Here is a 23,464-nt window from a genome sequence, read left to right as displayed (position 1 = left end):
GAACAGGGAAGTCATAGGTTTCTGGGTTTACATTCCTCTGTAATGCCCAACAAGACAACCTTTTCCATTTTAGGGATTATGATATTTTGGTAGATGCCTTTCTAGATGACAACAAAACTTGCATGACCCTCTTAGACCAGCAATTCACTAAAGGATTAACCATGTTGTTAAGTGTAGCGACAGGATACTGTGATGAAATACATGCCCCATGGGAGGAAACCTGTATAGATTCCCTTTGAATAGATGCATGAGAGCTGAAAACCACAGTTGTCTGATCCAGTATGGGGCCATCAGGATACAGCTGGTCTTGTCTGACAGGATCTTGGCTACACTTCTGTTGATGAGAGGGAAGGGGGAATATGAAAAGGCATGTCCCAATCCAGACATATTGGAATGGGTGTCCTAATGAGCTTTTCCCTATTTCTGCCCTGGAGCAATATCTCCAACACTTTGCATTCTGCTGCAAGGCGAATAAATTGACAGGAGGTGTGCCCATTTCTGAAATAACTTGTCTAAAAAATTCCGCCCCAGGGACCAATCCTGGCTGAGAACAGTCTCCCTGCTGAAAGCATCCGCAATCTTGTTTTGGCTGCCTGCAACATGAATGGAAGTAAAGTGACATGGTGACTAATGGCCCAGTCGTAGATAATCTGGGCTTCTCTGCAGTGTCTAGAGATACTGTGCCCTCTTGCTTTAAGATATAATGTAGGGCTGTCATGTTGTTCATGCCAATAAGAACCGATTTCCCAGACACCATAGCTACAAAGGAGAGGAGAGCAAATTTTACTGCCTTGAACTCAAGCAAATTTATGTGCAAGCCATATTCAACCCTGAATATAATGGCCTTCAAAATGAGCTTCCCAACCAGCCAGGAGGCATCTGTGAAGACCTAGATGCTATGACTAGGAGCTCCCATAGATATTCCCTCCAATTAATTGGGAGATGCAGTCCACCATGATAGGGACCTGATAACAGATCTAGGTATGGACAATTTATGAAACCGGTAGTCAGCAGCAGGATTATAATTCCTGACAAACCAGTTCTGTAGTGGTCTCATCTGCAATCTGGCATGAGCGATGACCATCATGGTGGAGGTCATGCGGTCAGGCAACCTCTGGATGAACTGTCGGAATCTATTACTTTTAAATCACGTCCAGATTTTCAGAAAACCCTGTAGAAATAAGAAATATTCACACCAAGGTGAATAAGCAAGTTGGCTTAACTATGTGAATTACACTCGTAACAGTTAATATCTTCAATGTTCAACTTTCTATGATACATGCTGATCTGGTAAAGAGTTCTGGAAGCAGCTTGCCATATAGCTCATTTGATTTCAATGACAAAGGAACAAAAGCAACTTCAGTGGTATCAAAATTTCTTTGACCACAAGATTTGGGTTTCTTAGCAGCTAGCTAAACATTAATTTGGCTGTTAGGTTATTAAGTTTACAGTAGAACTTAAACTACTCACAGTGAATTTCTAAGCTATCCATTAATTTCATACCATTGATATTTCTCAATTTGAATCCACAAGTAAGTTTTCTTATGAAAACTAAGGAATAAGTTTTTCCCTTTGTGATAGAATAAATGTTATGGCCACTTGATAGTGGCTGAATTGTAAGGAGTGTGACAAGAAGTTCAAGAAGTTACAGAATTCTGCTGTCCACATTTGACAAGTAAGATCTCAGCAACAGCCCTTGTGCCAACCACAAGGGCTATACTTTTGATCATCTAGTCACTGGACACTTATGTCAAAATGTACTAAAGATTAAACATGTTATGATATAAACCTGCATAAAGTGATTCAAGATTTTAATAATAAATTTAGAAAAGCTTCTTTCCTTTCTTTGTGAAATACTTTCCAAAAGTACAGTAATTCAGGGAGAGGCAGGAAGTAGTAGTACTCTCAACATTTGATACCCTAACTGAAATAAATGGTTGGTCTCAGTCCAGTTCAAAATGAACCAGTGCCCACACTACATAAATAAATAAATCAGGGTAACAACTGGCAACTTCACTGCATGCCTCTACTGGTATGCCAAAGATAAAAACAGCTTGGAACTATAAAGCCTTCTCCCAAAGACTGAATTTTACAAAGTTACTGTGGAAAAGACAGTTTCTTAGTTGGTACCCAGTCCTCTTGCCAGGGCCATAGTTAAGGTTGGGGACTTTATTCAACCAGCATGTATTATCGATGTATTGTATAGGTTGATCTCATCACTGCAACAGACTTTTCAGTTTACTTTTAAAATATAGGATTTGTGGATTTAATGGGGAAGGCATAGCTGAAATTATTTCACCATGAAAGGTATGAAATCTTTCCTATTAAATTCCGTTTCTCAGAACATGGGGCCAACAATATCAGCTTTGGACCTGGCATATTAAGCCAATGGGTCAGAATTCAGATCCTTTTTGAGTAGCAGTGAATAGTAGCCTACCTTGTAAGCTTTAAGATGTTTCAGAAAACAAAATTAAGCAGGGATAACTTCACGTAAATACTTTGCCACATAAGATGATAAATGACCATGCACAAACTTTATTACCTCAAAAGCCAATCTGTGATGTGAATCTTGGGCACTGTAATTTTGGTTCAATATTATCAGCTTAAATATTATGGGTATATAACTGAGCCTTTGACAACAGGGATAAAGATAAGTACCATATATACTCGTGTATAAGTCGAGTTTTTCAGCACATTTTTTTGTGCTGAAAAAGCCCCCCTCGACTTATACATGAGTCAGCTGTATTTTTAAAAATATTTTAGGGTTTTTACTTTGTCGCCCTCCAGGGGGCGCAGTTTTAAGGCTAGTGGCACCAAAATTTCAGGGTATCATCAGGTGACACTCCTGATGATACCTGCCATGTTTGGTAAAGTTGGGTTCAGGGGGTCCAAAGTTATGGACCTCCAAAGGGGGTGCCCCATCCCCCATTGTTTCCAATGGGAGCTAATAGTAGATGGGGCTACATTTTGAGGGTCCATAACTTTGGACCCCCTGAACCAAACTTCACCAAACCTGGGTGGTATCATCAGGAGAGTCTCCAAAAGATACTCTGAAATGTTGGTACTGCTAACATAAACATTCCTCCCCTGACAGGTTGTGTGAATGTCCCTTCTAAAATGACACCTGCCATGTGCAATTTTAAAAATATGTACACTAAAAATAATGAATTATTCTTTTAAAAAGCAGGGTAGTTTTGAGTCACAGTGAACAGGCATGTTCATTTCAGTTTTTGTTGTAAGATCCATTGTTTAAAACCCTTCCTTACAAAAAAACTAAGGTTTTTGTACCTTTAAAGTTATTGTTGAGACCATATTGGTTTTGTTGACCCTCTTTTCCACTTACAGAGCTAGTTTACTGTTTTTCTTTGAAATAAATATTCAAAAACATTTAACCCACTGATGCCTCAATTAATGTAATTTTATTGGTATCTATTTTTATTTTTGAAATTTACCAGTAGCTGCTCATTTCCCACCCTTGACTTATAAGCGAGTCAATAAGTTTTCCCAGTTTTTGTATGGTAAAATTAGATGCCTCGACTTATATGCGGGTCGACTTATACACGGTATTTAGGAAATAGACATTCTGACCAAAGGATAGGAGGAAACAACATTTCTAGATTTGTCATCTAACAGAAACTATGTAAAACAGAATCTCTAACAACCAAACAGGTATTTTATTTTATTCTCACTAATTTAACACCTAGACATTCTAAAAATGACAAATCAATAAAATACCTAATTCTTTTTAATCTGCAACACCTCTAAAATAGTGTTTGATTGCATACAATATTTGATTTGTGCAGGTGAACTAAAATTCTTTAATTTACTTCTATTTTATTTCTGCAGCTTTTAGCTATTTTGGACTTTACAGTAATTTTTTTACTTTTGTTGAAAGTTACCTTAGGGATCATGACTGCTAGGTGTTTATTTGGTTCCCCTCATCTTTCTGTCCCACTTTTCAGTAGCAGTGACCTAGTGGTTTTGGTTAAAGCATGGGTTGCAATTAGTCAACAAGGCAGTGTTAACAAATAACCCTGACAGACAAAAGGAATAAGTTTACTGTCTCTTCCGTAGCAGGCCTTACGCTTAGTGGTTTAGTGGAAAAGTGAAGGAATGTAACAAGGCATCAGCTATGAACAGCGCGGGAGAGCAGAAGCTCCTTTTTATAAAAGTAACAATTTCACACACCCACAGCTTTACCAAAATAACAGGCTGTTCTTCTGAGGGTTAGCAAGCAAAAGATTTTACTTGGAACTCCTCCCTAAACCCCAGAATCTCAGCATCTTGGAACCGTATTAGAGATATTTTCCTCATCCACTGTTTCCTTAAGGTTATGCGGATTACCTGCTCTATTCCTGCCTAACATAGGCCTCCAAGCCTTGTGTATGTAGATGCTTGAGATCTTCACTTGGAGCAGCCTACCTCCCTAACTTTTCTTATGGTAGTTTCCCCTGTCACTTCCCCAAACTTCATAAGAGGTGATGACCAGCTTTCTGTTCTCCTAACTCTTCCCTGCCCTGCCCTGCCCTGCCCTCCCCACCCCCAAAGTTCCACATCCTCTCATCAGCTGAGGCTGCTGAGTATCTGCATATTCCCCTTTGTTAGCAGAGATTTGTTTTGATGCCTAGAGCACAGAACTAGAGGCATCACATCATAATACTAGAAAAATTGGAATTATTACTCTGAGCAAATCCATAAATAAGTAGTTGCTAAAACATTTCTGCCTGGAGAGCAAAAATAAACACAGTGGTTTAGTTCAGACGCTGGCATACTCTCTTTTCCATCCTCCCAGATTTAGCACTAAATAGTTTGCCATGCCATGCCATGCCAAACAAACAAACAATCTAGGGTTAGCGGTTCAATTCCAAATTAGGATTAGAAACCACGGCTTGAGGTGGGTTTCCAATCTGGAGGGCAAACATTACTTCAGACGGCATGGCAAACTAGCACTAAAAGAAAAAAAAAAGGGAAACCATATACAGGAAAGGAGGAACTGGAAAAACTATAAGCCCATGGCTAATTTCTGAACTTCCAAACAAAGGTATGCACAGCAGTCTGAATTTAGTTAGAAGAAATGTAAACTGTCAGAGGCAGACTTCTATTTACTGTCTCAGAAGTGTCCTAAATCACCAGACATTTTGTTAGCTCTGCTTTGCAATTATCCACAATGCCGCTTTAGCAACTACTTAGTAACCCCATCTAACATCTTGCAATTCAATAGTTACTCTTAATATGCCACCTTCAAATTTTGTTTGTCCCTTGAAGTTTAAGTATCTTCCCAATTTTCAACAGTTACATCATTTTAAATGGCCTCTATTCAAAAGAAAATCACTAAAATTTGGAAGCTTTAAAAATTAGGGAGAATTAAGTCAGGTGTAAGGCATTTTTCTAAATTCAAGAAATGTCAAGGGACACTAAGGAAACACAAACTTCTCATATGCTCTTGCATTATACCTCCTGAAACAGTACAAACTGTAATTAGAGAATGAATTATGACTTAGAGTTCAACTCTACAAGTTTAACATTCAATAGCTTTATCTGCACCAAGCATAAGTGAGTAAAAGAATTTCCTGTGTATCCCCTATTCTTTGCTTCATTGGCATTGCATACCACAAAATCTTCTTAAAAACAAATAACTTTATTGTAAAGTTTTCTCATTACTGGGAATTAAACAAGTTGTCCTCTGAACAAATCTACACTGATCCCATTTTAAAAAATGGTACCAATAACTGTTGAAGTTTGAGCAATGATGTTGGTTTAAAAAATAGTTTTCAGCAGAATAGCAACACTCTTGTCCATTTTTAAATTAAAAAACACACAGTGTGATCTTGTGCCCTACATGATAGTAGTACATAGCAATTATGCTGGCTATTGCTTGGGAGCTCTAATCTTGTTAACAGGGGATAAAACATTATCTTCTTCAAGGAGCAGTTCACAAGAAAAGGGGAGGAATCCACTGCCAAGAACTGTTCTTGGCCACTTTTCCCCTCCACATTTCCAATTTGACAATTGAGTTGACCATTCTCAAAACAGTAAAGAAAAAATCACAACCCTGAAATCTCACAACGCAATTTAAGGCTTATTTTGAAACAGAAAAAGTTGCAAAGTATGGAGCAGCAGCATTAGTACATCTCATGGCTAACTGGAATGGAAGATGTGAAAGCTTTGGAAATTATATCAAGTACTTATCGCTGAATAAAAATACATACTTACACTGCAATCTTAAAGAGAGCTGTATTGTCAAAGGCTTTCACGGCCGGATTCAACTGGTTGTGGTGGGTTTTCCGGGATGTGGCCGTGGTTTCACCAGACCACGGCCACACAGCCCGGAAAACCCACCACAACCAGTTAAAGAGAGTTACTCCAGTCTAAGCTCATCTTAATTTCAACAGGCTTAAGATGGAGTAACTGCATAGTATCGCACAGTTAAATCCACAAGTTCTTGAATTAACATTTCTTTACTTTTTGAAAAAAAAGAATGTGAAAACTAAAACTCTGTTTGTAGTCATTTGATAAACGTTCCCAGGTTTTAAAGAAGGAATAATATATTTAGAATATCCATAGAACCGGTCATCTCCAATATACAGTATTATTTTTCAATTATTTTTATTGTAACATTGTTCAGCATAAAGGCTGAATTTCTCCAAACTATGCTTTACTGTAACTTAAGAAAGAAAACTGCTACATCATCCTACACATTTCTAATTATATCTGACATTTTACTCAAAGCTCCTACATACTAGTGTCAGCTGCCTTCCAGAACAGTACTGTGTTTGAATAGTTTTGCCATCATCACAAAGTTATGAAAAACCTTGCACAAGACAGGTAATTATTCTAACATTCTTCAGCTACTGTTGCTGAAGTGAAAGCCAACAGTGAGTAAACACACAAAATAATGCCATTAGTGGCACAGGGAAGTCAATTTAAAAAGAGCTTTATGTGCTATTTAATGAGCCTATTTAGTCTAGCTGCATTCCAAACATCTTCTAAACACACAAAAGAAAAAACACCCAAATGTATCAGAAGATATTTTCTGTCTGTAAAAACAGACACAGGAATATTGACTATTAATATCCATATCACGGTAGCAATTATTATGGTTAACTGAATGACTGACAGCTTCATGGGCAAAGCGATATGCTACAAAGACAGACATTTTTGGATTGGCCAGTGCATGGGAGAATTCAAGAAGTTTTGCTATCCCATAAAAGTGAGAAAGCTCATTCTTAAATTTATCAAAATGGACAGACATGAATTTATGAAAAGACAATAATAAGCAGTTTCCAACCCACTGATTATATTTCACTTTCGCCAAAACAACTATACAGTTGCAGAAAGGAATCAACGTTAGGTGATTATGCAACAGCCTTCTGTCTATAAAATACTACTCAGCTATTACTGAATTTCCAGCAGATTAGAGAATGTCACTATCTCAGCAACATTTTGTAGGTTTTCCTGATATGCATATCAGTAGGTTCTCCTGGTATGCTTTTTCCTCATGCAATTTGGTTACGGAACTACGCCTCTTTGAGTTCATATTTAGTGACCTAGATAACTTAAATTTGATACGTACTTACTAATAATGTTAAATTCTGTACAACTCAACTCTACTGCATAGTTTGATCAATTTGTACCTACCAGACATTAAAATGTCCCATCCCCAAGACAATAATAAGATTGCATATGATTATATTGCCACTATAAATTGAAGTTTTAAAAGCCTACATTCAAAAAATTATGTTATTTTAATGATTACACAAACACCTAGGCAGGCTGCCATCACCACACAATAGTGACAGTACACACTAACATCCAAATAAGACAATAAGACACACCAAGACTTTGAAAAAGTACTTAATACCGCTTGCTTTAAAAACCTTTTATTACTATATCTGCTGCCTTCTCATGGTGAAGTGCAGACATTCTTATTATGTGAACATCAGTGACATGTCCTCTTTATCACCAGACAAAGCCACCAGCAGCCCAGGACACATGGTTGAAAGGTGCTATATTTACCATGTTTTCCTGTAGCTTAAACACAATTTAAATGTCAGCACTGAAACTAAAATAAGATCAGCCATACATACACTGTGGCACACCACAAAATACGGTTGACATGTTTTACATGGCAAGGTTGTTTCAATGTAAATGTGCATAAAAACCAAGGCAAAATTTGGTGTTTTTTTTTTTAAAGAGGGTACTCACCATCTCCGACAGCCATTACACAGCTGAAACGCTGCTAGATTTTCCAAATGATTGAACCGCAATCTCCGGGAGACTATATGTGCCTGCGCCACTCTCAATCCGGTGCAGCGTGAAGACAGACCACTGTGTGACCCAGTGAGAACTGCAGTTCTATACTGCAATAAGCAACAGCTGCTACCCCACTTCAAAATAGAAGTCCTGCTTCTTAACAGGAAACACATCCAACACAGCTATCCCCATGCCTGCTTAAAACTAATGATGCACATCCAGTCAAACACAAGGATTATTTTCTCTGCTCCCGCCCCCCCAAGCTCTGTGACTTTTTCTTTAAAGACATCGCTCACAGCCAATTAACATTATTCCATTGAGACCTCTAATGCAGTCATCACAACACAAAGCATGTGTTCTGTAATCGCATTCTGTTCCTTTTCCACAAAAAATCATGTGTAAGGAGGAGTCATCGCATGATCCAGTGATTATCTAATTTATATTTCTGCAAACAGAAGATGTGCCACGGTCCTGCCTGGACTCTTTTTGGCTGTCTTCTCAATCTCCCATTGTGTACAACCGTCACTGGCGGCTGTAAACAAATCACGTCAAAGGCAGATCGTCAATGGCTTTTCTGTTCAAAGAAAGCTGCGAGCTTAACAAAGACTGCTTTTGGTAGAGTCTGAGCCAACCGCATATCCAAGGCAAGTCTGCACTGCTCCTCTTATCAACAACAGTCTCAGTTCTCAGCTGCACACAACAGTCAGGACAATCACTTCCCACAAGACAGTTTTAAAAACTACAAAGTAACGTGACAATGTATAAAAAGAAAATCACATCTGCAAAAATGCCAGAGAAAATAATGTTAGGCGGATGTTGCAAATTAAGGACAACACATTTATACTACCAAGTTCTTTAGAATATGATCTATTTTTAAGGTTTTCTTTTCCCAACTGACTCAAGTGTAGACCCGCAACATTTAATAGAAAGGAATTCATCGCCATACACAGTCTATTCATTTAAGAAGAAGAAGAGTTGGATTCATATCCCCACATTCTTTCCTGTAGGAGACTCAAGGGGGCTTACAAACTCCTTTCCCTTCCCCCCTCACAACAAACACCCTGTGAGGTAGGTGGGGCTGAGAGAGCTCCAAAGAACTGTGACTAGCCCAAGGTCACCCAGCTGGCGTGTGTTGGAGTGCAGAGGCTAATCTGAATTCCCCAGATAAGCCTCCACAGCTCAAGCAGCAGAGCAGGGAATCAAACCCGGTTCCTCCAGATTAGAGCACACCTGCTCTTAACCACTATGCCACTGCTGCTCCCTGTTTTTAGGTAAACACAGAACTCACAAATGTTCTACTTCCCTAACTGGAAAACCCCAGGGATCTTCTCTTATTCAGGTAAACACAGAACTCACAAATGTTCTACTTCCCTAACTGGAAAACCCCAGGGATCTTCTCTTATTCAGGACAGGGGGAGGCTGATTACCAGAACTGCTATAACAGCAAGGGTATGGAGACAAGTTAACAGGGCTCACAAACACCCAGTCTCGGACACAGAGAGGAAGAATCCACAACCACTCTACTCAGCCACCCCTCCAACTTCCTTGGAAACACCATCCTCACTTCTCTGTTCTTCCCAATATAGCTGCAGTTGTGTGAGACAAAACCTTTCTGTGCCCACGTAGGTGAGGTAAGGTATACACAGAAGACGACTGGGTGGAAGGGCAAAGAAAATTAATTTGCTAAAAGAATGGGGCACACCCCTGTGTTTTGAAACAAATATGGCTGCGGCTTCCCTCACACACATTCTACCCTCTTCTATAAATTAATACAACAGAGCCAGAGGGCAATCCTAAGCAGGTCCACTAGGAACCAGGTCCCAATTTAGCCAGTGACTCCAAGGAAAGTGTTCTGAAGACTGCAGTCTTAGCCTCCATCCTGCCACACAAGCCAGTCCGAGATCAATCGATGACTCCCATGGTCACTGCAGAGGTTCCTAAGTTCATTCCCGCTTAAAGTCAAGAGATAACTCTGTGTTTGTAAGACAGAGTTTAGGGAGCCAGCATGATATACTGATTAAGAGTAGCAGACCCTAATCTGGAAACCCATGTTCGATTCCCCACTTCTCCACGTGAAACCTGCAGGTCACCTCTAACAGTCTCTTGCCTTGAAATCCCTATGGGTCGCCATATGTTAGCAGTGATATGACGACTTCCGGCAGAAGTCAGGCCCTGTGGGATATAACTCAATTCCACAAAGCCTGAAAGACTGAATTATTCCACCAGGCATGCAGTTAACAATGCCAACCTTGTATAAAATATTTGGCCCTAAAATAATAATCTATGCTCCCTCCCCTTCCCACCCACAGGTTGAAATTATGGAGAGACTTATCTGTTTGGGCTAGTTACTTGAATACAGTCATCTATAAAAATGTATATTTTATACTGGAAGTTTTAATGTTTAGTTGTATTTGTTTGATATATTTGTATAGTCGTTTTAAGCGTGTCTGTTAGCTATTTGAGCCTGCCTTTGGCTGCGGAGAGCCGGATACTAAATGAAAGAAACAAACACACACAAGATGGAGGTCTCTCTCGCTCTGTCTCACAAATGGGTACAGTGGACCCTCGGTTTTCATTGATTTTTTCAGTGAAAAATTTGTCTCGGTTTTCATCGATTTGCCTCAGTTTTCATTGATTTGCAGTAAGGTGCAGGGGTTTGTGGAGAAAAATCACCCGGACAAAGCTGTTACAGGACGTGTCTTGCCCCATTTCTTGCCTCATTTCAGACAAATCTTAAAGAGGCGTCAGAAACAGACCTATTTGGACAGCTTTGTGGTGCGACATTGGTCCACTGGCTCTAAAGCTGGTGCTAGTGTTATTGTTTGTTACTGTTTTCAGAATTAAACACTATGTTTATTTACCAAAAAATGTGTTTTTGGTATGTTTTTTGGAGTGCCCGGAACGGATTAATGGGATTTACCCTGATTCCTATGGAAAAATTTGCCTCGGTTTTCATCAGTTTCGGTTTTCATCGATTCTTTTCGGATAGATTACCAACAAAAACTGAGGTTCCACTGTATTTTCTGTCTCAACTGCATTTTCAGCAAACGGAGATTTGAATGAAATCCAAGATGAACCTCCAGCTACAAAAATTATTAGAAGACAGTATTCTGAGTTCTCCAAAACCATTAAGAGAGAGCTGATAAATTTCACAAGGTTTTAAAAAAGAAAATCTCAAAGTGAGAATTCAGATGCAAGGACAAGTCACAATTTGTCATTGCGTGAATAAACTTTAAAAGTATTCATGCTCTCATCCTCATTCATGCTCTCATCCTCTTCCTCTGCACCCAGTTCATAATTTGCAACTTCAGCCAAACTGCAAACTATCTATTTAGAGGTCTGGTTTACAGAGCAACCCTAAACTGAGTCACTTCTTGCTAAGTACACTGATGTCAATGAACTTCAAAAAGTTCAACTGTGCTTAGGAGTGCATTGTTAAACCTGGTTTGTAAGAAGAAAAACGATCTAGAATTTGTGATGCAAATTAACACTACATTACCATTTGCTACAAAACAGGAAGGTTCAATTGTCAAGCCACACACTCTGAAAACTTTCAAAGGTCATTTTAGAAATATCATAGCTTTCTGTTACATCTGCAGCCACAAATTAATGAAAAAAACCAGGCTGACCAATCCTCGAATAGAAAAGGGTGATTTTATTTTGTTTGAAATTATTTAAGTAGCCAGTCAGAGATGAAAGTCTTCCACCACATCATAAGGTTCAACATATGAGCCTTCAAAGAAGGAAAAGAACCTGTGATGTACATTTCATAACACTACCGTAACCACCTGACTTCGATTTGTAAGTTAGCATTTGTGCATGTTATTCATAGCACAGTGACTAAGAAAGTGACATATTTCACAATCGGCTGGTCCCACTGACATTTCCATAGTAATTGTCTCTCAAAGTGGGGGCGGGGGGGTGATGTAGGCAAACAGAGGTACATGTGATACAAACAAGCCACAAATATCTGCAACACAAAAACATACACCTTTAGAGTCATTCATCTGCAGTGATATAATTCTAAATTCTGCTTTTCTCACATTATGATCCACGTCTGTGGCACTCAAAAAACTCCCACATAAATGTTTATGAAGTGGGCATTAAGAGACCCCCGCAAGCTGTTAGATACGGATGACTAGAGAACACATTAGACTGCTTTAATGATGTCTGGTCACTGTGAGGAAAAAGAAACAGAAGGCTTTCAGACAATTTTCAATCGCAGCCCTTCTCTCAATACACCATGCTGCAATCCTCAAAATCCACAGAAGGAACAGCACTTACAAATCTCAGCCTCCCAAAATAGGAGTGCTAAGATCTTTGCTGGGGTTAGCTGTGTCCGTTTCCATGGAAACGGCTGTTCATTTGCTGATAAACACAAGATGCCTAGCACACCTCTCATTTGCAAGGATGCCACATCAATTTTTATGAGGCAGCTGGTAGCCTTAGGACTCGGGAGTAGTCTACAACAGCCGCATAAGTAGCGTCAAGGAGCACAAACATCCTCCAACATACACATCTTGAAAACAAAGCATCTACCCGAACAGTTGCAGAAATTATGCCATCTTGCATTTCCTGCAGGTCTACATAAATGAAAAAGGAATTGCGGAGTGACTATGTTTTCTCATGCCCTGCCATTATAATTCATTCACAACAGGCATATAACATTATTGGAACAACAACAGACAGGACTGATTGAAGTAGCATCAAAATATGGGTCATTCCAGCACATTACTCTTTCATTTGAGAACAGACTGATACACTAGGAATACTCATATCTATTTGCTCATGAGTGGTTTACACATGTAAGTACTGAAAAGGCCAATAAACTTGCTCAAAATTATACAATGGTGGTTTCCATCAGTAGTGTGTGCAAGGAATGTGTAAATTACTGCTACTTGCGTTAGCAGTTTTTAAACTGTACCACAGCAGGGCACCTCTGGCAAACATCTGCATGAAGCTTTATGGTTTCATGCAAGTAAGTTAATACATATAGCCATAAGGCTTCGTGCACATAAGTTAATACATATAGACTTATACATATAGCCTTAATACATATAGCCTTAATATACATATAGCCTTATACATATAGCCTTAATACATAAGGCTTCGTGAACATAAGTTAATACATATAGCCATGTATGTAGAATTATAGAATTAACTACAATTCTGTTATCTTAAATTAGAATTAGTCCTTGATCATCTCACTAACTCACTGTAAGTGATCCAGATGTCATTCTGTCCTAAAATTTAATTCAGCTAAATTAATTTCTATTTCTAGATCATTCATAACTCTCTCCCCACACCCACCATCTGATACCATCATTATGTACTTCCACAGACTTGAATCACATGAATATGTCTAATGCATGGTTTACAGATGCAAGAGAAAGAGTTGGTAAAGAAATGGTAGAATTCCATGGTTACAGCATGGACAGGCTGCATGTGGTGTGTTTCAGATTTAAATACTGTTCTGTGTAAAAACCAATAGAACCAGTATAACTAGCAAACCAATAGAACTAGCACAGCAGGAAGTAAGGTTTACCCCCAATCACAAACACTGCTTACTGCTAACAGAGAGGAACAGTCCAAAGAACTGAACTGATGCCATTCAATCTACCACCTCATTTCCCTCACATTCTATCACTTATGTGAACCAGACCTTGCATTGTACCCTTCAACTCATACAGTTGACTTTTTCCACACTGTCATCCACTATTCTTTTTCTACCAAAAAGCATAGAGAATATTTTACAGTTTATAAGGTTGTAGGTAGCATCAATTACTGAAGAAGGAATAATAAGTTCCCAGTGCAAATAGAGACTTCTATTGATACAGGTGTGATATAAATAAATAACTATAATAATATTCAGGACAAAACAAGCAACAATAAAATTCATGTCGCCATATCAAAATCCATGTAATTACATACTACTTAACAGCTAACAGTCTCAGATACTCTTAGTTAAATTGAGCTATACAAAAAAATCAGATCAGCCTCTAGACAACAAAGTATAAAACCAATATAATCAACAACACTATTATTTATTTATTTATTTATTAGTTCCACTTTTATACTGCCCTCCCCCAAAGGGCTCAGGGCGGTTTACATCACAATAAAAAGCGGATAACAAAATAAAATACTAAAATTCATATCAGTTAAAAGCAGCGCTCCTAAATTCCATAAGCAGTCAGAGATTCAAGAACCAGATGCATGTTTTAGCCATTAACTCCTCTATCAACTCCCCTGGAGAGGGGAACAGCCGGATCTTAAGTTGTTAATGGGCACCTATCCAGCAGCCGAAGGCCTCCCCAAAGGCCCGGTGGAATAACTCAGTCTTACAGGCCCTGGGCTTGGAGACTCATGGCGCGTAGGTCCCTTGGCGAGGGGTCCGGACAGTTGGAGGAAGAGCATTCCACCAGGCAGGGGCCAGGGCCGTAAAAGCCCTGGCCCTGGTGGAGGCTGCTGTATACAGCCGCATCAAGCAGAGGGGGGGAGGGATTCTCAGGGTAAAATTGGCCTCTGGCCAGTGTAAGCAGAGACCGACGTGGGACATATTGCCATACTAAAAATATGGCCAGAAACCAGAAGCAAAATAGGTTAGACTATTATTGTTGACCTGGTCCCAACTGATACAGTCACCCGAACCATGATCCCCTCCCCCAGATTGGGTCAGGTGTCCATGTGCCTCAAACCGTTTAGCCCCGTGTGCCACCAAAACAACAGAAACCCAGAGGGATTCTTTCAAGCAAACTCACAACACAGTAGTGTGCTTTGTCAGCTACATTAACATTCAACTTTAAATGGGTGACAGTTTCAGACAAATGGTGGAATGGGGAAAATCAGTGGAATATGGTACAAGCTCTGTAGGCAAGACAGGGAGGAACATTGTGTTGTGTTGTATACCAAAAAGATAACAGAATCAATCATCTGGAGAACAAACTTCTCAATAGAAGCAATATGGGTAGAGAAACTGGGACCTAAGGGTTACTTAAAAGGGAGGGTGTGCTATATCCTACCTGATCAAATCCCTGAGGCTTATTTTGAGATGAAGGAGAGGAAATTAGGGAGGTGGCTAAAGCAGATAATGCTGTGATACTGAGTGACTTCAAGTACTCTAATATGTGCTCAAATTAGGCAATAGAAATGAGATTCCTAGCCACCAGTAGTGACTGTAAACTGGACCAGTTGTTCACAAAGCCAACCAGAGGGATAGTGATCTTGAGCAGGGCTCAAGACCTGATGTGAGTTGTAGATATTGTACCAATTTGGAACAGTTACCATAATGCTACTAAGTCCAGCATTCTTATTAATTGAAAGTTACCCCTAAAATACAAAACTATAGCATTTGATGTCAAAAGAAGGAACCTTACAAAAATGAGGGGGCTAATTAGGAGGAAGCTGAAAGAGAAACACAAGAAACTCAAATCCCTGGAGGAAGTACTGGAAGCTATTTAGAACAACACTAACTGAATCCCAGAAGAAATATATTCCCCAGATTAAGAAAGATACTGCCAAGTCTAAAAGGGCACCCCAAATGAAGAAGGCATAAAAGGTCTTTAAAAAGTGGTAGGACTACCCAAACAAAGTGAACAGAAGGGTAGCAAAATATCTGCCAAAAAAGGCCTATATTAATAATTCGGCATATGAAAAGATAAGTGTATTTCTAAAAACCTCAAGACAAAAATAAGCATTTCATTGAATATATCCAGAGTAGAAAACTAGTCAGAAAAACAGCTGGGCCTTTGGAGACCAAGGAATAAAAGAATTGCTAAAGGAAGATGGAGAGATGGCAGAGAAGTTAAATGAATTACTTGTGTCTGTGTTCACTGTGGAAAGTTGAAGCACATAATCACACCACAGCAACTATTTTCAGGAAGGTAAAGAACTGAGTAAAATTGAGGTTATGCAAGATGAAATTCTAAAGCTATTGCGGAAATTAAAAACCAATAAGTCTTCAAGTTGTCATGGCATGCACCCGAGAGTTCTTAGGCAACTCAAATGTGACATTGTTTAATTTACTAACCAGCATATATAACTTGTAATTAAAGTCCAACCCTGTACCTGAAACTCAAGAGCAGCAATTGTTAAAATTAATCCAAGAGGAAACCAGGAATTTACAGGCCAATTAGCCTAATGTCTGTCTCAGGAAAGTTAGTAAAAACTGTAATCAAAGATAAAAGTATAAGGCACGTAGACAAATAAAGCCTGTTGAGCTAAAACTAGCATGGCCTCTACAGAGGGAAGTCCTCCCTCACCAATGTTCGGAAATTCTGTGAGAAAGTGAACAAATATGTAGATAATGGTGAGTGGCAGACATTATAAACCTTGGTTTTCAAAGGCTTTTGATGAAGTACCTTGCTAAAGAACTACAAGTAAGCTGAGCAGTCATGTGAAAAGAGGATAACTCCTCTTCTGGATTATAAATTGGTTAAACAACAGGAAGGAAAGAGCAAGAATGGACAATTCTTGCAATGGAGGGAAGTAAAAGGTGTGGAAGGACTGGTATTGGGACCTGTGCTATTTAATTTGTTCATAAATGATTTGGAACTGGGGGTGAGTAGCTTAGTAGCCATGATTACAGATGGCACAAAATTATTCAAGTCGGTCAAAACCAAAGCTGAGCATGAAAGCTCCAGGAGGACCTTCATAAACTGAGTGAGTGGACAATAATGTGGCATATGAATTTTAACATAGGTAAATGCAAGGGCATATAATTGGGAAAATGGCACCCAGGGCAAGTTCTCAAATGGCACCCCCCAGCTGCCCTGGGGACTGCCCCCCCCATCTCCCCCTGCCAAAAAGCCCCTTTTGGTAGAGTACTGTTAAAATCTCAGAGTTGCTATGGCATGACAGCAGGCTGCTTCCCCATCCCCTCTGGCCTGCAGGAGAGGCGATGGAAACAAGCGAAGCAAAAAGTGAGCAGGCAGGCGAGTTCGGGCACTGGGTAATCCCTGGGCAGCCGCTTGGCCGGGCCCTCCCTGGCAAGGCAATGGGGTCTAAACTGCCCTTCTGTGTGGTTGTTTTTTTCACTTGGCTTGCTTGCCTGCTCCTTCTTCAGGAAAGCAAGCTTGGCAAAGAAACCATGGTGCAGAAAGGCAGCCTGCCACCCTGTCAGGGAGGGTTCAGCCAAGTGGCCACACAGGGATTACCCAGTGCACAAATTGGCCCGCTCGCTCACTCTTTGTTTCACTCGTCACCGCTGCCTCTCCTGCAGGCTGGAGGGAGCGGGGAAGAGGCCTGCCGCCACCAACGTGACCCAACAATGCTGGGATTTTAGAAGTACCCTACCAAAAGGGTATCAGCACCAAGAGGCAACATGAAGAGAGGCTTTGGCCTCTATGCCCTGCTGGTGGCTCTCCAGAGTAAATGGTTGGTCCCTGTGTAAGACAAGATGCTAGACGAAATAGACCACTGATCTGATCCAGGAGGTCTCTTCATATCAGCAACAACATTATTTCAGTTAAAAAATCTCATCAAATTTTGGTTGCAGAAGTACTAAAATTTAAAATGCATGTCAAGTCAATTTGGCACCCAAGCCACACTGCGTACTCACCACTGACGTTGCTCGAAATCATGTTGCCACAGCTTTTCACTTCATCAAATTTCATAAATATGGTTTGTAACCTAAGAATAAAAAACAATGCAAATAAAAGTTGACGTATCACTTCATTTCTTCATCCGCATCAAATTTCATAAATATTATTTGTAACCAAAGAATAAAAAAGCAATGTAAATGAAAGCTAACACATTAGTCCATTTCTTTACCCTCATTAAAAAAAAAGTTCAATGAAATCCAGTGCAAAGTACACCAATGATTCTGGAAATCCTGGCAATATCAAACATAACACTGGCTGTTGTGGTGCATGCCCTCGTTATATCCATCTAATTAACTACAATGCACTCTACATGTGGCTACTCTTGAAAAGCGTTTGGCAACTTCAACTGGTACAAAATTGTGCAGCCACAATGTTGGCTGGATATATCACTCTAATCTTGGCCTATTTACACGGGCTCCCAATCGTTTTCCAGACACAATTCCAGGATGCTGGTGCTAACCTTTAAAGCCCTAAGTAGCTTGGAACCAGCACACCAAAAGGACTGGCTATTCTATTACAAACCTAACTGATCAACTGATAATTTTGAGGGCTTACTTTAGGTGCCCCCACCTTCTGACACTGGGTAGGTAGCAACTTGGGAGACTGCTTTCTTGGTTGTGGTACCAATAGTCTGGAATTCCCCCTGCCCTGGGACACTTGTCTGTGTCTTGTTGCTGTCTTCCACTAGTAGGTGAAGATTTCTCTGACATCTGGCATTCCTTCAGCGATCCCTGCTTCTCTGCTATGTTTTAATTATTTCAAAGTTTATGAATGGTTTAGCTTTGGATATTTTTGTTTGGATTTATTCTAAAGACATATTTTGATTTATTCTACAGATATATTTTGATTAAATCTACTCGTCACCTTGGTGGCCCAGTTAGGGATAGAATATAAAGTAAATAAAACAAATGAAACTAAACTTTAATCAATCAATCAATCATTTATTTACAGTTAACGACCAGTACAACATATAGAATATAAAGTAAATAAAAGGGATAGAATATAAAGTAAATAAAACAAATGAAACTAAACTTTAATCAAGCAATCAATCATTTATTTACAGTTAACGACCAGTACAACAGTACTACAAAACAAATATGCATCAATTCCACAGTACCATTAGCATAAACTGTATGTGTACGAAAAATACGCTAAAAACACAGATAAAAGATAAAACATAATCTGTGGTACATACAAAGGGAATATTCTCGTGTAACTGAATATTATTATTGTTTGTTCGTTTGTTTGCGGTCAATGACCAGTATTTAAAATCCCATCTCACCATAATAGCAAAAGAGCAGATAAAATACATTGATTGGAACAGAAATTGGAGATTTAAACTTTACAAGCTTTTAAAAGTACCTATGCAGTCTTAATAAAAAGTACCTATGGAGATTTACTAAAAACCCTGACTTCCAGCAAGATATCTAGAGATTGAAGCTAAATCAAACATCCCATCCCTTTACCATTCGGCTGCCAGATGTCTCTTTTTGTTTTTATGAAGCTAAACTTGTGACGTACAACTCACAAGGTTAGGCTGAACAATGGTTTACTATGATTTTGTAGTATAACTGAGGCACCCATTTAAATTCAGGGGACTTGCAGCAAAATGCATTTTTTGGTTTATTTAAAGTGATTTTTGAAGCTTCATTTATATTCAGCCCTTCTTTCCAATGGAGACCCAAGATGGCTTATGCAATTCTCTTCTCCTTTATTTTATTCTCCAACTACCCTATAAGGTAGTTTAGGCTGAGAGAATGTGTGACAGGACCAAAATCACCCAGCTGCCTTCCACGGCAAAATGAGGGTTCACACTTGGTTCTGCTAGATACAAATCTGGCACTCTAATCTGTATACCAGAGACAAACATAACTAGATTCCTATAGATCTTGTGATACTGGACAAAATGTCTATTTTCTGGTCAGTTTTGTGATGGAGGTTATGCTTTTCTCATTTTCTACAAACCTGAGAAAAAAGGACAAGCCACTTAGTACACACATGTATTCTATGCTGTTGAAAATAGCATGTGCAAACAAAGAATTTCCTTCAGATCTCTCAAAATACCTCTCTCCCATGAGTTGTCAAGTGGTATTTGGTACAACATAAAACTAATGACTTGTTGACCATTGGATTACTGTAATTTGCTTGGGTTCAGTTTAATGTAGTGTAAAACCATCTAATCATATCCAAGAGATTTCACAACTGATTAGAGACCATTAAGTTCTTAGCAGACCCAGCTACAATCGGACATCGGCAGCCATACTACTTTCTCAGGCAAGATGATATGACTGTTTACTTTTTTGTTGATGCTGTCAAGTCACAACAAACATGGTGACTTTGCAGGTTTCAAGACATGTTCAGAGGTGGTTTGTCTCTGCATAGCAACCCTGGTACTGCTTAGTAGACTCCCATCCAAATACTTACCAGGACAGACCTTACTTAACTTCCAAGATCAGCCAAAATTAGGCTATCCTGGGCTATTCAGATCAGGGATACTATTTTACTATACCACATGCAAATATGCAATTCTTTTCAAACAGGCATCTAGGGCTGTAAAGTTTATTAGCTCAGTTTAAGATCCACTGTTGAAGGACTATTGTAACTATGGACACAGTTCTTCTACTTTAAAAAATTCGTCTGGTCAACTGATTAGCATCAGATACAGCAAACTATTTTTTTCACTTTTCATAAACTAATAGGTAGTCTGACATATTTGGCATCTGTTCAAGAAGCTTTGGATAGACTGGGATATAAATCTAATTTTGTGACATGTTTCTGAGAGCCAAACTGGGATACCTACAAATAGTTAAGCCAACAGATAATTTGCAAGACTTATAGGGCAATCTTAAGCAGAATTACAGACTTCTAAGGACACTGACTTCAATGAAAAGTGTAGCAAGCAAGCCTTTATTGGCATAAAGATAGAAAAGTGTAGCTCAGCGTAAGATGGTCTAGTTAATTATTAGAGTCAAACCCTAAATTCAGGAAGCCACCTTAAGAACTTCTACGATATAGCAGTGTTTGAAGATAATATTTCCACAGCCAATTCAAGTATGGCACAATTCTTTCCTTGCACATTAAAAAACCCCTGACAATAGCATGTTTTGATTTATTAGCCCAATGACAAACTAAATATAAGATGTTATTATTTGGAACTGGATTCTGAAGCAGTTAAGTAAGAATAAAAACCTAATTAAGATCCAAGTAATGGGTGGAAAATGAATTCCTACTGAAAAACTACTGAAGGGAAGAATTTTGGATTCCTGCATAATGATCTATCAAAACATGAAACAATGTAAAATGGTGAGATTTGTGTTCCCTGATTTTATGCAGAAGGCAAAATGTTAGACACAACTGTTGTAATGGGTCCACTGCTTAACCTAGACTGGGGATGCCTCACAAAAACATTGTTCTAATACTCTTCATATAGGTTTGAAAAGTGACTTGGTGCAAAAAGAATAGCTTTCAAATGACCAGGAAGACCAGCCTGTGTGCATTCCAATGCCTTGTAATTCTGGAAGTAATGCATAAGAAGTACAGCAAAGTTCTATTTCTTTTTAACTTATGTTGCTAGAAGAGATGTGGAAAAAGAAAACTAGCCAGCCAGTTCCACGGTTTCAGCTCGGCTTCAGAGGTACCAAGAGGATCTTCCTCTCTGGAAAGGTCCTTGTTCTACATGCAGTCCCTGCAGCTTCAAGTCATTTCCAAAAATTTATCTTTCACACATTTTACATTGAGGACTTAAATGGAAATAATTCTGTGAATTCCAGATTTGGGTGCCTAGTTCATTCTCCACTTAGAGGCAAGATTAAAATTTAAACAAGAAAAAAATACATTTATTCTGTACTTTTATTTCAACCTTTGCTCAAACACCATACCTAGAAATTTACTGGCTTAATATTTTTCCTTTTGCTATCAGTAACTCTTACCGACTCTTAGCCAAATTGATCTGGTTTTGTAGTCTACCAGAATTCCACTAATTGCTGTATTTCACTCACACTAACCAGTGAATTAAGGAGAAGTGAAATGATCGCTTTCTGGATGAAAGATTGCTGTGACAGACTTGACTTGTAGGAATTTTCCCTGTACTCAGAGCAAACTGGAATAAGATGCAAGAAACAAACAGAGGGAACCACATTAGAAAAGGGCTTCGTGCAATTCAGACATAAGCAGGTTTACTCAGAAAACCACGCAGAGGTCAGTGGGGCTTACTCCCCAGTAAATGTGTTTAAGATTGCACCCTTTTCAACCAACAAACATTTTCACCAAGAATCAGCCTAGATGCTGTTCTAAATGGTAATGGCTGGCAGAAGCCTCAGAAACCGGGGGAACACCTTTAAACACTATAAAATATCTGTTATATAGGTACTAAAACCACTAGAGTGAAACAAAACATTTTATTCTAAGTGTACATCAGCTATAGAGCAACATGCTAGTTACACCAACAGTGCCCTACGGTGCTAATACATTTTGAAAGAAATATTTCAACCCAGTCTTGGCTCTCAACCAGTCTGAATGACTGCCCAAGTTCAAATACTAATATTTAGAATCAACTTCTGTGCAGATATTAAAATAATCTGAAGATGTGCAAAGCAAAATGTATTCTAGTGCTTCAGAGGTACCAAGATTTCTGTAAATAAGCTATACACTCCATAAAACATCTATAGCACATTTCTGCAGATAAGTGCATGATCGGGTTGAGTTCTCAAATTCTAAAACTATTTACTACTCTGTCATCATTTTGGATTGTCATTTTATCTTGAATACTCATATATTCACAGAAGACTGGGCCGGGGGGTGGGTGGTGGGTATTATACTTTTGCACATTTACAGACCCTGCATCTGGATGTCTAGGCTACAAACGTCCAAAGCTTTAATAAACTAGAAAAATGTCCATGCCATTAACTGGTAGAGTATGTGTATGTTAATAAAAAAGATGCGTGAGACAGGCTGAATCAGTAAAGCAACACAATCTTTCTGCCAACCCAGTGACTAGCAGTCAAAATAGCCCTTTGAACATGACTTCTGAGAACAGAAGAAGCTAAAGTCATAAAGTCAACAGAAATAATTCTTGCAGGTATGCACCCAGATGGAAGTGATCATAATGGGTCTATTTTTACGATGTGTTGGTCAGGTTAGGCATAGGATCTGTTTGTGTGTATAATTCATACCCATGTTTATACACAGACCACACTTAGATGTTCACACCTAACACATTACAAACACTGGTCCTGCATGATTTCCATATCTACAACCTGAAAATAATTTCCAAGGATTGTTAATTCCTTTATGGAACTCCCTCAAACACCCACTAATGGTCAGATGCCAGCAGCATTAACAGCCTTTTTGTTAAAGCACAAAAATCCATTTGTTGTAAATCGTTTTTGTGCAGTAACTTGATGGCATTTAGGAGCTGCCAATACATTTTTTCATTTTAACCCTAAGCTCCTGCCAAGAGGGAGTCGAGCAGCACTAAGTGCCAGGTTCCTAATTCCTACCACAGTCAAGTGTAAAAGCAGCCAGAAATGAGGTATAATTTTTCTCACCAACTATGTCAGTCAGGGTTGGGAGATGTACAAAAGTATTTCAGCAAAACTACAAAAGGGTTGGGA

General features: G+C 39.1%; 1 protein-coding gene across 34 annotated transcripts in view; it reads right to left on the bottom strand.

Annotated features, from left to right (window-relative positions):
• CLASP2 (cytoplasmic linker associated protein 2) overlaps window positions 1-23,464 on the bottom strand; it is a 140,642-nt gene that overhangs the window by 89,960 nt on the left and 27,218 nt on the right. For 33 of the 34 annotated variants that reach the window (XM_048511074.1, XM_048511073.1, XM_048511081.1 and 30 more), the window contains exon 7: window positions 17,810-17,880. In XM_048511074.1, the coding sequence (XP_048367031.1) occupies window positions 17,810-17,880 (71 nt within the window). Of the gene's footprint in view, window positions 1-8,205; window positions 8,419-17,809; window positions 17,881-23,464 lie in introns of those variants that run through there. The other variant, XM_048511108.1, reaches the window with a different exon arrangement.

This window comes from Sphaerodactylus townsendi, linkage group LG11, assembly GCF_021028975.2.
Source record: "Sphaerodactylus townsendi isolate TG3544 linkage group LG11, MPM_Stown_v2.3, whole genome shotgun sequence".
Taxonomy (NCBI): domain Eukaryota; kingdom Metazoa; phylum Chordata; class Lepidosauria; order Squamata; family Sphaerodactylidae; genus Sphaerodactylus; species Sphaerodactylus townsendi.
Note: the sequence above shows the minus strand (reverse complement) of the source record. Positions and strands in the feature narration are given on the sequence as shown.